We start from the raw sequence: 16,239 nt of genomic DNA on the forward strand, positions 1-16,239 counted from the left end.
GCCGCCGTCGAGCAAATGTCACCAAGGTATAAATTGTCCGTACTACTACGGTATACAGTATGGCCCTTTTCCCCTTGCAGGAGAATGACCTGTTAGACATAGTGTGAATTAATACAGATGAAATTCTTTTCACTTCAAATGGGAGGGAATGCCTGTCGATGCTAATTTCCAGGGTTCCTTAACACAAAGCTTAGAGATTGATCATGGGGCTGATTTTTAAGACTGATCATGCACAGTAACCAATCCTTTAAATTTTAGAAATCTGCCCTACGATCAATCGCTAAGCCTCGTGTTACAGGGCCCGGGCTAAAACAGTGCACTTGCAGTGAATTTTTTGGCGCCCTAGTTGTAAGATGATATTCACTAGTGAACGATTGATGATCTTTTATCTAAGGCGGAGGAAAGGACGCAGAAACGCGGCGCAGGGTTGCCGCAAGAGTGCTTTGAATGGGGGGTCGAATCAAACCTACTGCATAAAGTCAAACATAAAATCAATAAATAGAAGTTAGTGGGTGCGTGGCAATTAAGCGTAGGGCTAAACGTAATTGAAAATTAAATGAGTGTTGTTTTCATTAACATAATGACGTGATCATGCAATGGATTCGTGCATTTTTCTAATCTGCAGAGAGTTTAATATAAAAACTATTTTAGGCTCCACTTACCACAAAATAATGGTACAAAAATAACCAAGACTTTTCTAAAAGGAAATGTCAACTCGCTTCTCGGGTCAGAGGTAAAATACATGAAAGGTGTGTTACTTGGGTAATATCTATTTCACATTACACAAAATTAACACGGCCTATATATTAATGGCGGCATCATTCCGAATAATCATGCATCTTCCTTCTTCGTCCAATGATGAGTTAAAAGTTACAATATTCACATGTGATTGGGTAAGAACTAACTCATAATGCAACTATTACACTGATGAAACCGTATCCCAACCAATGATGTGCCATTCGACATAATGAAATAGCTTTGATCGGTCTGGAGTCGGTTTCGTTGGTGTAACTATAGCATAGGTGAAAAGTTGCTGGTAATGCCTAGTTGACACTTTCACGATTTTTGGTCCCGCACTGCCCCGCAATGAATGCGTGCCAGTGCGTGACACTTTATGGCACGACTTGGCTATATCAGTTCACGCAATGTCCCGACACGTTCACGACATGTTTGCGCATTGTTTGCGCATAGTTCGCGCATAGTTCACGCAGTGTTCACGCACTGTCCCGACGTGCTTTCAGCAAATATTCTCGACACCCTATTTCTGTGACGTATCTAGCGCAAATTTAAATATTCAACGTTCTGGTGTTGACACCCTCTACGTTCGTTGATTAGAACGACTCACATTGATCACGTGGTCTGCACTCACAATTTTGCGCATGTCATTCGCGAACTATGCGTGAAGTATGCTTGACCTATGCGCAAAGTATGCGCGACCCTGTCGTGAACTAGTCGCGAACTGCGTGCCACTACCCCGGGGGTGGGGTACCCACTGTTTTTACGCCACGCACTGGCACGCATTGGCACGACTTGTTTGCGCATAGTTTGCGCACAGTTCACGCACTGCTGCAATGCGGGAAGTGCGTGGCAAAATTTTCAACATGTTGAAAATTTTTTTTCGCTCTTCACGCATTGCTGCGCATTGCCGCTCATCGTCCCGCCCCTTCCCGCAAGTGTCGACGCATTGGCACGCATGACGCAATATCAGTGCGTGAACTATGCGGGAACCGAAAATCGTGAAAGTGTCAACTAGGCATAAGGCGGTACACAAGGCGGAAGCGAAGGCGGAATCCCTACTCCCCATATTCTCTTCCACTGCACGACGATCGGGCAGTCTTCTTCTGCCTCATCTTTTGGCACACGAGATAGTCATAACCCAGCTTTACAAGAGAAAAATAGGCCATCTTGGAGCGAAAATCTAGATGTCATCAAAACACCAGGGAGCATTATTTTAAAGATGCTACTTTGAGAGCAAAACCAGTCCTGGAGAAAGCGAAGACGAGATATAAATGGATAGAAACTAGATACCTACACAAGGGGCATCACTACATGGGAAAGGGGTGAACGCTCATCCACCTCAAGGGTTCTTCAAGTATATAATAAAAATGGGGAAACGGTAAATGTCGGAGGATTAAATTGCAATTAAATTGAACAGAATGACATCAACTTCACGACATCTTCAACCCATCCCTCACCCTCAGTCGCGATTCCCTGGCGCCGCCCCTGTAATTACATTGTACATGATTGTGGATGAGATCCACCTTCAATGACCGATTTGATGAGTTGGTTCAACCAGACATGATACCCAATAAAATGCAACATCTACATTATGATCTAAAAACTGTGAGCTAAATGATCAAAAGGCTGAACATGAACATCTGTGGTGTTCTATGGTGTTCTTTTAAACTTAATTGATATTAAAAATATAAATTGGGAGGGAATTCACGTTGTTATAAAGATATCTAATGTAGGGAAGGAACAGTTGGTTAATCATTATAATACTTTTAATCAAATATGTGATCTTTGTATATAGTAGAAATAAAAATAAACCCCCCTCACTTCAAGAAATAAAACAAACAATTATAGAAAATGAATATGAGGAGAAAAAAACTAGCTGAAGAGAGGGGCACTTTAGTGCGCCATCTCAGAAAATGGGAAATTTTCACCAATAGAGGTGGCGAGGCAAACACGGATATCACGGATTGATATGATAGTACAGGGGGACTGTGTACTTCCGAGGGTGTGTGTGGGGGGGACTGTGTGGGTGTGTTTGTGTGTCCGATTGTGTTTTGTTTGTGCTTGTGCTTAGATGACGGGGGTGTTTTGAAGACAGATTAAACTTCTCACAGACCTTCAGTTCAATTATGTTGTATGTTCATTATGTAAATGTTTTGTTGATTGTACTATAACATTATGTTTTTTTATTTTGAAGAGAAATAAAATATTACTTAAAAAAATGATGAAGACGTGAAGTCCTGAGAATAAGGTAACTAATGTATGCTATGGTGTAATAAGGTAACAAATGTATGCTATGGTGACAACAAATTAAGATCTCACAAAATATGGAAAAGAAGTATAAATCCCTTTCTTCTGTTCCTTTCTCCAAAAGTCAAAATCAAGAAGCCTGCCATGGAACAAAGCATTTGTCACGCCCGAAATCGACCATTTTCACTTAATTATACCAAGGTATGAACAGAATTCTGTCGACGGCTCTCGCAACAGGTAAAATAGGTCACTGCATTCCAGCTCAATAATAATTCACTCAACCTGCTTTTAAATGGGCCATTCAATCAATAAAGTGTAACGCTCATATTGGTTTTATCCCCTTTCACTTTAAAAAATGGGGGAGAGAAAATTGAAGAGCAAAATAAGCGTAAATAAGAAGTCAATACACATTGTTAGATTCTGCGCTGGTTTTCAACATACGGGAGAGTGTTTTTCCTTTTTTTTTCCTTCGCACAGCTGTAAGTGTTTTGTTTTTCATTTCTTATCAAACTGTAACAAAGAAAAGGTGGTATAGTATATTAGCAATAACACGAAATAAATCCCGTTTCGGATGGAAAGTTGGGTTTTAAATGTATTGTGTAATGTACGATAAAAAAAGCAAACGTCAAAAATAAGGTAACCAAATGTATCAACAGGTAATAACAGAATACATTGGTTTTTACAAATTTGACAAGATAATGATTATTTACTTCACAACTCGCTAACTACACTATTGCAATAAAGCAGTTTTAGATCATAAAGTTATCTTTGAAAGCTTTTCACTATTTTTCTTCTCTCTTTCTCTCCGTTTCTTTTTGGTTTCGTAAATCCGGATTCACTCATTTTACTCTTTGTTGTAATAAAACTCATCAATTTTTCCAAATTAACTCGAACCCCTTTTAAACAATGAAAACTTGTTGGCAATATATGAGTAATTACATTTACATTGTGATGAAATAGTAAAACGAATTACATTACCTTTTAAATTTTCGTTTTTCTCGTGAAGCCATTCGAGTTGAACATTCACACAACTTTACCTTATGGTGGCGCTACACAGCAGAGAATCCTAGCTCGCTATCACTCAATCTGCAGAGAACAACATTGCAAATAACGTTTTATGAATTAGTTGGGGGTAATGTAGCACGAATTACACTAAAGATACATTAAAAATATTACAAACAGATAAACAACAAAATATAAAGCTGTATTTTACAAAGTGCTCGGGTTTTTAAAGAAGGTCCTTCATTGTTGGAGTTGTTGACAAAAATTGCCCCTCCACTTATTTCTTTCTTTTTACCGAAAAACAGTTTTAGAAAACGCGGGTAATATAGAAAGTCCGTGATGTCACACACTCAATTGCTTGTGTATTTTATTCTGTGAAATATACAAATTTCAATTTTTGCAGATTTCTTTTCTTTTTCTTTTTTGCACGTGATATCACATGGCCTGACAGACCGGAGTGCGCACTCACTCAGAGGACAAGTGAGGTTGCTAGAGGACATTCCGATCGCGTTCAGAACTATTGCTTCTCAAAAAATCTTTCTAAAATTGTGGATTTTTTTGTGTTGTGGGATAATCAAACCGCAGTTTAATAAAGAAAAGAACGTGTCCTTCTACTGTATACCGACAGTTTTGCAGCATCATGGCGAACTCTCGCATTAACTCTAAAAACAGCGGCGGGAAAAGTGTGTAATTGCCATTAAACTTTTTTCTCTTCAATAACAAATATTCATTCATTCAAGATTCATTCAAGATTTATTAAAACACAAGATCGCAGCTTGTTAAGCTGAATTGACAAATGTTTTACAAAAAGCATAAAAATACACATAAAATCAACAAAAAAGCAATGTTACAAAAGAATCAAGAAATTTCAAAAGCAATTACGGTATAATCATGATTATTATGAAAAAGTGATCTTAGTTTTGGAAAGCTTTGAAAAAGTACATATGATGGAAAATTAATTCACTCCTAAATATAAAATTATAGTTAAATACAGTCAAATAACTAAATTTCAATACATATTTGTCACTGGTTTTCTTTAGATGCAAACACGTGTTGTATGAAAAAAAAGTATCATATCGTAATGGGTATAAATACTTTATGTCCAATATTCACACCACCAAAATGAGCTTAACATAAAGCTATAATCATTCATACCATGATGATTCACATACACTTGCACCTTTCACAAAAAGATTCGGGTCTGATAAAGTCAGATTACGTAAAAATATGAATAATTGAAATTCGACTAGAACATTCTGATAAAATAGCTCTCGAATTTCACCGATTAACATGACACTCGGTCCTGATTTGTTTATCTAGTGAAAACTACATGTAAATACCTGCAAAGCATGCCGTGTTAAAAACTCACATTTGCAGTTGGGCAATTGATAATCTTTGACATTGTTGGATTCTACCATTAAAAAAAATATTATTAGGACTTATTAAGGTCTTCATTAAATCCCAATATGTTACAACAATGGCGAGTCCAGATTTTCAGGGAATATTAATTGTACAGTCATATTGATGCATCACAGGTGTGATAACTTGTGTTTATTAGGATTTATTTAGCTCTTTATTAAATCCCAATATGTTACAACAATGGCGATCACCAGATTTTCATGGAATATTTCATCTCCCAAATAAAATACAAAAGAATAGTGAGTGGTGACGTATTTGGTTCCCTCATTTGCATACCGAATGGGGTGTGCAAGTAAATGTTTCGTGAAATTAAGCAAAATTGAGACACTTTGCAGCTTTCTTATTTTACATCCGATTTTGATTAAATTTTCAGAGTTTTCTCGCTTGCTTGAAATTCCTCTTTTTATTTCAAACTACATACTGAGGAAGACTTCCCCTTTATCTTTCTAATGAATGAAATATGATTTATTTACACGCGGTATTTTACACTGGTATAGGGTTTGGACACTGGGTTTTTAATTCCGATAAATAATTCTACTTCAGCGAATAATAATACTTCAGCGAATGCCACGATCAAAGTGCACTTTTGAATATTCTCCTGTGATCATTATACTAGCACTGTACCATTTCTAAAGACATGGTCCAAAGCATTTTAACAAAAAGGGATTTTTGTTATCAAAGGGACCATTCTTGGCACAACTCGGTACACAAGAAATCAATAAAAAAAAGTTGTGTATTCAACGCACACTCGGGTTTGGGTTTACCACATACACTTGTACGTTTCAGGCTAGGTGGAGTCGCGTATTGTGTGTGTTCATTTTTCATTTCCATAAAGCATATTCATCTTTGGGCGAATCACAATAGAATATGACGATGACCTCACCAAAACCTTTCAGCCACTGAATCAAGTTCGCATACCTCCAAATCACACAGGCATACAGGGCGGAGAGGCGCATATAATTTACAGAACACGTACAGAGGTAAAAAGTTGACACCCAAATGTAACGAGCGCAGTGGTTCTGTACGTGTTTTGTAGCTTTCGGGAAACCATTTTGAGGAGAAATTAAGAGGGTATTTCGTGGCGTCTTTTTCAAGAAAAATGGCGCTTACTCCGTATCACTGCTACTGTTGCCTATCCCATCGTAAAGGTGGGATGTTGGGCGCCATTATTACTCTGGTAAGTTTCTAACATGGTGGGAAAACGTTGCAAACGTTGGTTTTGACTTATTGGATATGATGCGCAATAGCAAGATGCATGTATGGGGTCTGCGTTTTAATTGAATGGGGTATATTGTTATTTTGGGTGTAACCCATTTACACCCTCTCTAACCCCCAACATTTGATAGAAATTATGGCAGGCTTTATCTTGCTCGCAAGTCGCAGTTGTAGTAAAGTTCTCTACTTCAGAATATGATTATTATTAAAGGTTGTTATTTTGTTTTATGATTTTTTGGTAATGGAAATAATATATCAACATAAACGTTTGTATTTATTACATACAAGTTGTAATTCATGAAAAATGTTATTATGGTGACTTCTAATAGCTGTTGCTAATTATTCGCCTACAGTCGAACCGGTTTTCAATGTAAAACTGTTTTTTAATTTATGTGGGCCTACAGAATGGACAAGAAATGTCAATAAAGACTGATCATGATGAATTATAAAGATGTTAACTGTTCCGTCACGTGTTAAAATATAGTGTTTAGTTGTGTCGATTGGTAATACCAAACCGTCGCACGTCTCAAGAACTACGACATTGTTTCAATCCATAAAAATTTATACATGTTCGCAAATCTTAAAGCAATGTCTTCTAATTAAATATAATGTTTACCGAAACAGGTGGCATTATGAGGTCGGATATCTAATAGGAAAATAACCCGAGATACGTCACCAATGTAGTGTTTCAATTCTATATTTGTAACATTCTATTTTTCTTGTATGTAAGCGCTTTGGTCAATTCTGGTAAAAGCGCAGAGCAATAATAATAATAAAGTACCCCCGGTAACAATAATAACTTTCATCATAATAATTGTCAAGGATTTTAAGTTTTAAACACATAATATTTGTTGTGCATTTCATTTTATCATCAAAATGTAGATTATTTCTGCAGCCAGTGCAGCTTACTATGTCTGGGTTCTGCTCGATATGTACACACGATCCAATGAGTTCACAAACCAGAGCTATTTCACAGGTAAATATTCAATGTTTTCACTATTTCCTTTAAAAAACAAATAGTTCTGAACTAAAACTAAGGGGACAGTGTACACAGCAAAAACTGTGGTGTTAACTGGTGTACATAGAGGACCACACCAGTTATTTTACTCCGGTGTTAAATTGATGGTGTTAGTTTAACACCTATAGGTGTTATTACAACACCTTTGGTTGTTACATTTACACTCTTTGGTGTTATGTTCAATCTCTAGGGTGTAATTTTAACACATCGGGGAGTGGTCCTCTATTAACACCAACTGGTGTCAGTTTTAACACCACAGTTTTTACAGTGTACACTCTTGATAATAGTACTAACTACTTTAAGATTTATATAATTTCTCCGACAGATTTGAGATATTTTTTGATTACCCAAACCCCCCAAAATACTGCATAGGGCCCACTGTCCAATCAAAAATGTCATGGCAACTAAACTGGAAAAAATATGGAAAATGTATATTCAATCCAATGCTACATGTACGTGTTTAGACACTTCCAACCTATGACTTAGGTCCTTGCATACATTAAAAAAGGGAATCATCGTGTTTTGTTTTGATTTTTTTTTTCTAATTTATTAGAGTGGGGGTGTAATATATTCCTTTTTTCCTAGTTGGTATCATTTTGTTTTCGGTGGGTATGAAGTTTCACCGGTTGGTCACATTTGCCCAGCCCTTGTTGCTCAAAGTTTTGAACAACTGTTTCATATAAAAGCTGTACAAAAGTTTGATAAAAGAAAGTGAACCTGGTTTTAATTCACTATTTGAAGAGTGCACATTTTGAGCATGTTGATCATTATATCATGTTTATTTCTCCTTCTCTTTCTAGCGGTATTGGTTCTGCATTACTTCCTGATTGCCATAACTGGAATTATCTTCCCTCTCCTCACCCTGATCCTCTTCTCGGGGGCGTACTGGGTGAGTTTAAAACTTTAAATTAACTTTCTAAACAGTAGAAATGTGCTTCTGTTGGAATATCTATATTGCCATATCTATTCCGAGCGCATGGTCAACCATATACCTGAACTTTTTTATTTTAGACAAAATGGAAATTATTATCTAAAGAGGTTCGCCATGAAACCTTGCCTGCGAGCACCCAGCGGGTAAACCGTGTGTAAAGGTGGCCCAAGAACATAGACACGTGACACACAGAGACCATGTCTGATGGCATAATTCAAAACGGTACCCTCAATACAAAATCTAAAGATATTTTGATGAAAAACTAACCACTTGCATGTACATGTAACTTTTACTGCCATAAATAGTATTCTTGTTGATTTTTAATCACTATCATAACCGTCAGTATTACTATCATTATCATTGTTAATTTTCATCATCACTATCATCTCCACCACCACAATCCAAATAATTGATATCATTTTCAAAGACATATATAACACATCATAGGTGCTTGGTAAATTTATGGGTGCTACAATCAGTAAATCATTTGGATTAACTCACATTGATTTGAATCCATGAATCTAAATCTGATTTTTTTTTCTTGCCCTATTACAGTACTATTCGATTCCAGTGGCATTCTTTTCGGTTATGGCATCGTTTGGATCTATTCTGGAGCTCGGAGCCATCGTTTTCTTCGCTGCAACATTCAACAGCACCTACGTGGTATGTTGATATCCCGTTACTTAGCTTTCCTGCGCAAGCTCATAACGATATTTTTTTAGCGAATAACCGCGTCACATAGGTTGCGTCGCAATCTAAAACTGTTTAATTTTCGTTAGACGGTGTTAGGCTGTCGAAAAAATAATTTTTTTTCGCCTAAAAAAAAGGAAATTTAATGTTCCATTGATATATTAATCATTCCTTTAATTCTAAACAAATTAATCGCGAAGAAAAAAGCATTGGATCTCAACTACTCTATTCAACTTCTTTCTTTCAATGAAAAATAGGATATTACATTCAATTTCAATTGAGATATCAGCTAGAATATCATCTTCAAACATATTATGTGCAGGGCATTGAACTGACAGAAAGTGCGATTCATAAAGTCTTAACAATGCAAAAAAATAATAATTTTCTATTTTTCGCAGTGCTCACTGTATTCATTAAGGTATGAAAATTTTATATACCCCTTTTGGCAAATTCATTGAATATTTGAGAAAACCCTCATTTTTTTCTATTTTGACGAAAGTGAACCTAATTTCATTTTGTTTTTCTTTTTAGACGACGGGTGGACTTGAGGATGAACCCCTCATTCTGGCAGAGATTATATGGTTTTGCTTCCGGTTCATCTACATGGTAAGTCTTCTAGGGAGCTTTTAATGAAAAGTATTGTCTGTGATTTTCACTGACAAATGTAATGCGCTAAGTACTACGAATCATTACAGTATATCTGATTGGTAAATTAGTTGGCGAAAATCACTCACCAAACTTATCAAGGATGAGTCTTTCTGTTTAGTTTATGCTGCAAACTTAACTTGAAAACTAAATCTTCAAATTGATCAATACGGGAAGGCTACAGGCTATATATTGTGAATGACATGGCGTTCTAATAATTGCATTAAAAAGGAAGAGAGCAAAAAATGTAATGTTACTTTTAAATATATATTCCTTCATAAACAAACACTTTACCAATGGTATAACCTGAAAACATGACTTTCATGCAGAAGTCTCTAATGAGGCATTTAAATTTGCTAAGCAACTTCAAGTTTCTACAACTCTTCAAAATCTTTGTCTTGCATTCATTTTTTTTCTAAATGATAAACAACAAATAACATTTCCCATTCTCTTTACACAGCTTCATGTGATCTTCGCATCCTGGGCCTTATACCAAGAGAACAGCTCAGGAAACCAACAAAAGAGCTCAACCTTCTAAATCAGTCATGAAGCTTTGTTAAACGTAAAGCTCATTGAAGGCCAAAATTGGAAGACAATGTTTACTGGTCACATTAAACTAATTTAAAGTAATTGGCCCATATTCTGAACTCGGGTTTAAATTAAACCCTGGTTTAAAGTTGTGGTTTGACTATGGAGAGTTAATTGGGGCACAAAGCCTTTACAGTCCACATCCAATTTATTAACTCATTTGACTCTCAAATTGTTCTCGAGTGTCTGGGAATGATAACTGAAGTATTCTGAATTATATTTTCTTCACTATGAAAGTAACAGGAAACGAAATAGTAAACATAAAAGATATACAATATAAACAGAATTTTTGAATGTTTGCCCCCCATAATTTTAGCACAGATTTAGACTGTGATCTAAGTTAAAACTGACTTCAGAGTACGGGCCATGATGTTTAGTAAAATAAGTACCAAGTGAAAAGAACAGTATGTTCACAGTGTAAAATATGTGTTTTGTAATGTGGACACATTGTATTCTCTCCAGACTACAAAATCTAAAAAAGGAACTGAATAAAGACAATGGTGAATGCTTGCCAACTTGCATTTATCAAGCCAATTATGCTGTTTGCTCCTCTCAGTTTCTACTTTTGCTTTTGAGAAGTGCAAGTTGGAAGGGTACAAATCTGCCTTTACTGATTGCTACTTTTTTTAACTAATTAAATGTACATTGTCTACTTATTTGACTAAAATATCATAAATCGTCCCTAAATATACATGTATAAGAGAATCAAATTCAATTCACTTATCAATATGTAAGAACTAAACATCTCAGAGTTTTACGTCTTGGGTTTGGCATACATGTACATATTTGTCTGTACTACTGTATGAAATATGTTTCAGAAAGTTAAGGTAACTGAATAAAAAAAAACATACAATTTATTGGCCTACACTCAGATTGAAATAAAACTGTTTTGGAAGTCTATCACAGTAATTAGGGGTAATATTCCCTGGAAACATTATAATCAATTTAATGAACTTCCACAACAAGTATACAATGGTCTGTGAAATCTGTAAATATACGAAACAATTAATTTGTACACCATGATATAATGTGACGAAAATGTAAATTTATATATATAAGCTTTTGCTGTTATCTATCATTTCTCATTTTAATTCTCTCTCTCTCCCTCTCTATCTTGTAATTTAAGAAAGAAAATACTGACTCTTTTTGCTTTATCAAAACAACTCATCAAATATTATCCTTCCTTCTTATCTTTATATACTTTAAGTTTATCTCACTACATATTTATATTACTTTAGAAAATTGTTATAATCATTTCTTTTCTTCATTTTTATCATAGCTTAACATTTATTATAATCATTTGAGGCTGAAATCTAGAAAGAAAATTGAGAACCTAGTCAATTTGAAATGTATATATCTATAAAATGTCTGAACATACATGTAGTCATCAAAAAGAGGTCAAGTCCAGTGTTCTGGTTCTGGAACATCAAAGTGCATTCCATTTAATTTTGTATAGTGCATACATTTCCTTACAACACAGCATCCAAATTTTGTTTATCAAGAGCGTCTTCACATAAATCAGGTAAAATATTTATAAAATGATTCACAATAATTAAGTCCTTTCATTTATTCACTCTGGTGATGGGGTAGATGTATTGAAAGGTTCCTCTTGTGTTTGAACAAAATAAAGTGTTTCATTCCTATGTTTTAGTGCCATGCAGACATTTGTTTATTTGAATGTTTGGTTGTTTTTCCGTTATTGTTGTTGCCTAATAGGCTGTGGACCATAGACTTATCTCTTGTTTAATCAATGCCATGATTTAAGCCTGGGCTAAAGTAAGGGGAAGCCAATAGTGTCAAAATTGTGTTTACATGTAGGCTACACTGTGTCCTTCTTGTGGTGGGCTATTTCACCATGATTTAATGATGAAGAAAACAAACTATAGTATTGTCTCTATCATTTCCAGGCAATCTGTAATGATTCAAATGGCAAACATGATGATTAATGATTTACTGTGAAGTTCAGAACACAGACCTACAAATAACATTTTCATTTCATATCTCAGTATATAATTAGCAATTTGAAATGAAACAAATCTCTACCCCCCCCCCCCCCACCTGCAAAACTACAATAAAACTCAAATTCATACAAGTCCAGTTAAAGACAATCTAAGGGGTAGTCTTGTATTTTAATTATGAATCCTGGCAAGCTGCCACAGGGTTTATTTTTAACATAAATGTTGTCTTTCATTTCATATTTTTTTAAAGATAAAATATTTGCCTAGTAAAAAATATGTGAAACATTAATGTCTTTCATTTCAAATATGAATTTTAGAATAAAATGCAAGGACCAAAAACTGTGAGTTTTGTTCTCTGTGCAAAAGAAAGAGTGTCAACCATGTGTACACTATATTTCAAGAAGGGCTATTACATGTAAGTCCAAAGCAGGCGGCTCAAGGAGAGAGTGTGAAAAAAGACACAAGTGAAGAGTGGTAGTATCAGAGAGAGTAAATGTGGTTCCTGTCAGAGTGAGATACATTTGGCCATCCAAAAGATGCCAACCTCTAGGGCTAATATTAATGGAAGGCCACTATAAAGTCATGGCCTTGATTTAGGAGCCCTATTGATTGGCCTCGATGCCCTTCTCATTGGCAATGGATATTTGCTGTGGTTTTTTTTTTCATTCATGTGGAAATATAGAAATGTGCAAAAGAGAAAAGTGTCCTTTCCCTAAATAATATTGCAATTAAAGGTTTGAACCTCCAAGACCACAAATCAGTATTGTAAAAGCTGGAAATCTGTTTATGTGAAGTGAAAAAAGTCTGTCATTTTATGTACAAACCATATTCCAAATTTCCTGAAATCACCATGTAAGGGAGCAAAGCAACCGAGGGGGGATGGCTCCTATCCTGTGATTTTTTTATTCCATCTGAGAGGAACAATTAATTCTGGCTCCAGAGTGTAATTATGATAATAAATTGACAGGTAACCTGGGGCCCGTTTCTGAAACACCGTCATAAGTCTAACTTCTTGACTAAATTGGAGATAGTGAGTGACTTGTCCGCTCTTTGTTTCACAAAGCCCTCTTTGCCAAGATCGGGTACAACAACCTTACTAAATATTTTATGACACCACCGAACCTGTCATAACTTCTTTCTTAATGACGTATGGCATCACGTGGGTAGACTATGACATGCAAAAGTGCCTAGAAATTTGAAAATTATAATCTTACGTAATCAATCATAAAGGTTGAAATTACATCACAAAACAAGTTGGATAATGCATTCAATAATTGTAACACAATGAAACTATAAAAACTATTGGTAAAACGCAACAAAACCATTCATTTTGAAATAGTAAAATAATCTAATCGATAAAGATTCTACGTCAGGCCATCCATAACTGTACTCGTATTTGTCGTTTCCAGACCCCATTTATCATTTTGATAAATTCTATCTCTAATTTATGCATAGTATTGTCAAATCGTATGTTTCGGTATCAAAGATTTAAAAAGTGTATGTTAAACTATTATTTTGATGATGATTAGAATCATAAAAGACCTTATAATTATCATCATTTTACAAAGAAAACCGTTATGTTTTACTTTCGTAAATTATTAAAATTGGATATCCCAGGGGTACCCATCTCAACGTCCACATTTCTAGTCATGAAATGAATTGTTCATAATTTAATTTTCTCAGCAATTGAATGCTTCTGTCTTCATGGTCTAAGTATGTATGATGCATAATTTACCTCTGCTATTATTTTGAAAAGATGTGTTTCCCAATTCATCACAATATTTGTAATTTTGTCATAATTTTTCTTTTTGAAAATTATGCTATTTTGTGACTAAGGCTACGTCTCGTCTGCTCTTTTTACCGATAGTATCGATATCAAGGTATTCTAGTTAGGAAGCCTTTCGTGAAACAGGTTTAGTAAGATTGGAACTAATTCCATGGTTGGTGGATAAAGATATGACTAACTTGTCCAGGTGTTGAGAAACGGGCCCCTGTACACTAACCTGTACACTATTCTGTGTACAGTTCTCCAGACTAGAGGAACTCAAGAAGAAGGAGAAGAAGAAGGTGGTACAGGTCACATTTCAATGCTCGCAGAAACATATGTTTGGGACCCTGTAGTCCCTACCTACATCTATGCAAATGTTCAGTCTGAATAAGATGAGTTGAGCAGGGTTTTTTTTCTTAAGTTGGAGGCAACTCTATTTGGTGGACCTAAATATTCATTCATATTCATCCTCCGTAACAGGAAAGGGAATTGAATGCTCACAATAATATTTTTCACCTTTAAAAGCTGTCTCCATCACAATTACATCATCATAGTTCTAAATTTGTGAGGTGTGGAAAGACTTCCACTTCTGTCTCCCTCAATAATTATTTTAGAGACTTTTTTTCAATTTACATTTTGTTTCAGTCAAATAAAGAAAAAAACAATTGAATGGAAGTCGTTATGTAAATTTAATAATAAAATGTGGCAAGGACTGGTAGACACAACACAATTTATACAAAAATCACAGCTCCTACAACAAATATAACTTAGAGGCTCTGCCTTCAAGGATCTGAAAAACTTTATGCCAGCATTGGTTACATACTCATTTTTTTCAGTCACACACTTGTTTCATATTTTCTAAAGACTAAGACTTGAACAAACATGGGATAAATGATTTCAACAAAAGTTTCCACCTACACTGTGAATGACCAGAATAAACAATTTCTAATATGTTTTTCAAATATCTTCCTATCCAATTTTCTATCCAATTTCAATTTCACAACAAAAAAATGCAAGCTAGACTGCCCACTTTATTTGTGATCTGACTTTTGCTTTTTTTAAGTGAGAGCACAAAACCCAGGCATTATCAATTGCTCGTGGTCTAGATCCAACATTAAAAGTGTCGGGTCAACTACTACTCGGCTGTATACTGACTAGTAATGGTATGAGTTTAAATCTTGCCCTCATTGCTATGAATAGTATTAGCCAACAATGTTGGTTAATTTAATAAAAACAGGATTGTTTAATGGCTATTTCCATTCATCAACCCGACATTAGAGCTAGGCCCCTTATCTGTTGACATTAGACCTTTACTTAATTTCTTTGGCATATAAAATGGGCCTTATAATATTGACGAGTGTCAACACCAGACAGTTAAGAAGTTTATTTTCAACTTCATCTTCAAGTTCAACTTCAAGTTCAACTGTTCAAGTTCAACAGAAAATAAGAAAAAAAAGTAGAAAGAAACTTGAATTAATACATGTATTCACTTTATCTAGCGAATTTCATGGCGTTTGGGCATTGCATGATAAAGAATTTATTATATATATATATATATATTTGTTCATTTTATCATTTGGATGAGAAGGTACGAAATTATTTTTGGCTGAAGTGTACTGTACTGTACCACACAATAATATACACATGGGACTAAAAAAATTATTGAGAAATGGAATCAAAGTTTAAACGAACTGGAATAGTTCTAAGACTAAGTTATTGATATTTATACAAAATTTTATGCTATGACATTCTCAAACACATATACATGAAATGAAAAGGTGCATTATCTTACCCGCAAATGCCGTTTATTCACACGATAATTTCTACAAAAAGTTGATCATGGGCGCTGACATTTTGTTGAGTAAAGCGCATGCGTGAAAATCCCTGTGCATCATATCGCTGTATCGGCGTAATATGCATGCTGTGCAAACTCTTTAAGGGTCTGAATGTGTGTTCTGAAGGCCCTCTCGCTGAATTGAAACAGCAAGTTTTGTATGTGCTAATTTATCCTGGTTCAATT

The 16,239-nt window shown here is 35.2% G+C and overlaps 1 protein-coding gene across 1 annotated transcript; it reads left to right on the top strand.

The window, feature by feature from the left end:
- Nucleotides 1–6,123: 6,123 nt before the first annotated feature.
- LOC129276722 (uncharacterized) lies at nucleotides 6,124–12,793 on the top strand. The gene is made up of 6 exons (XM_054913121.2): nucleotides 6,124–6,583; nucleotides 7,504–7,597; nucleotides 8,440–8,528; nucleotides 9,126–9,233; nucleotides 9,792–9,866; nucleotides 10,366–12,793. The coding sequence occupies exons 1-6, from the start codon at nucleotides 6,506–6,508 to the stop codon at nucleotides 10,441–10,443; spliced, it is 522 nt and encodes a 173-aa protein (XP_054769096.2). The 5' UTR covers nucleotides 6,124–6,505; the 3' UTR covers nucleotides 10,444–12,793.
- The last annotated feature ends 3,446 nt before the right edge of the window (nucleotides 12,794–16,239 follow it).

The sequence above is a fragment of the Lytechinus pictus genome, chromosome 14 (assembly GCF_037042905.1).
Source record: "Lytechinus pictus isolate F3 Inbred chromosome 14, Lp3.0, whole genome shotgun sequence".
NCBI lineage: Eukaryota > Metazoa > Echinodermata > Echinoidea > Temnopleuroida > Toxopneustidae > Lytechinus > Lytechinus pictus.

Bases quoted from the DNA above. Each gene is read 5' to 3' on its own strand.
- LOC129276722 (XM_054913121.2), top strand. From the start codon at position 6,506: ATGGCGCTTACTCCGTATCACTGCTACTGTTGCCTATCCCATCGTAAA. The intron at 6,584-7,503 runs GTAAGTTTCTAA...ATCAAAATGTAG, and splicing joins TGGGCGCCATTATTACTCTG to ATTATTTCTGCAGCCAGTGC. The intron at 7,598-8,439 runs GTAAATATTCAA...TTCTCTTTCTAG, and splicing joins AAACCAGAGCTATTTCACAG to CGGTATTGGTTCTGCATTAC.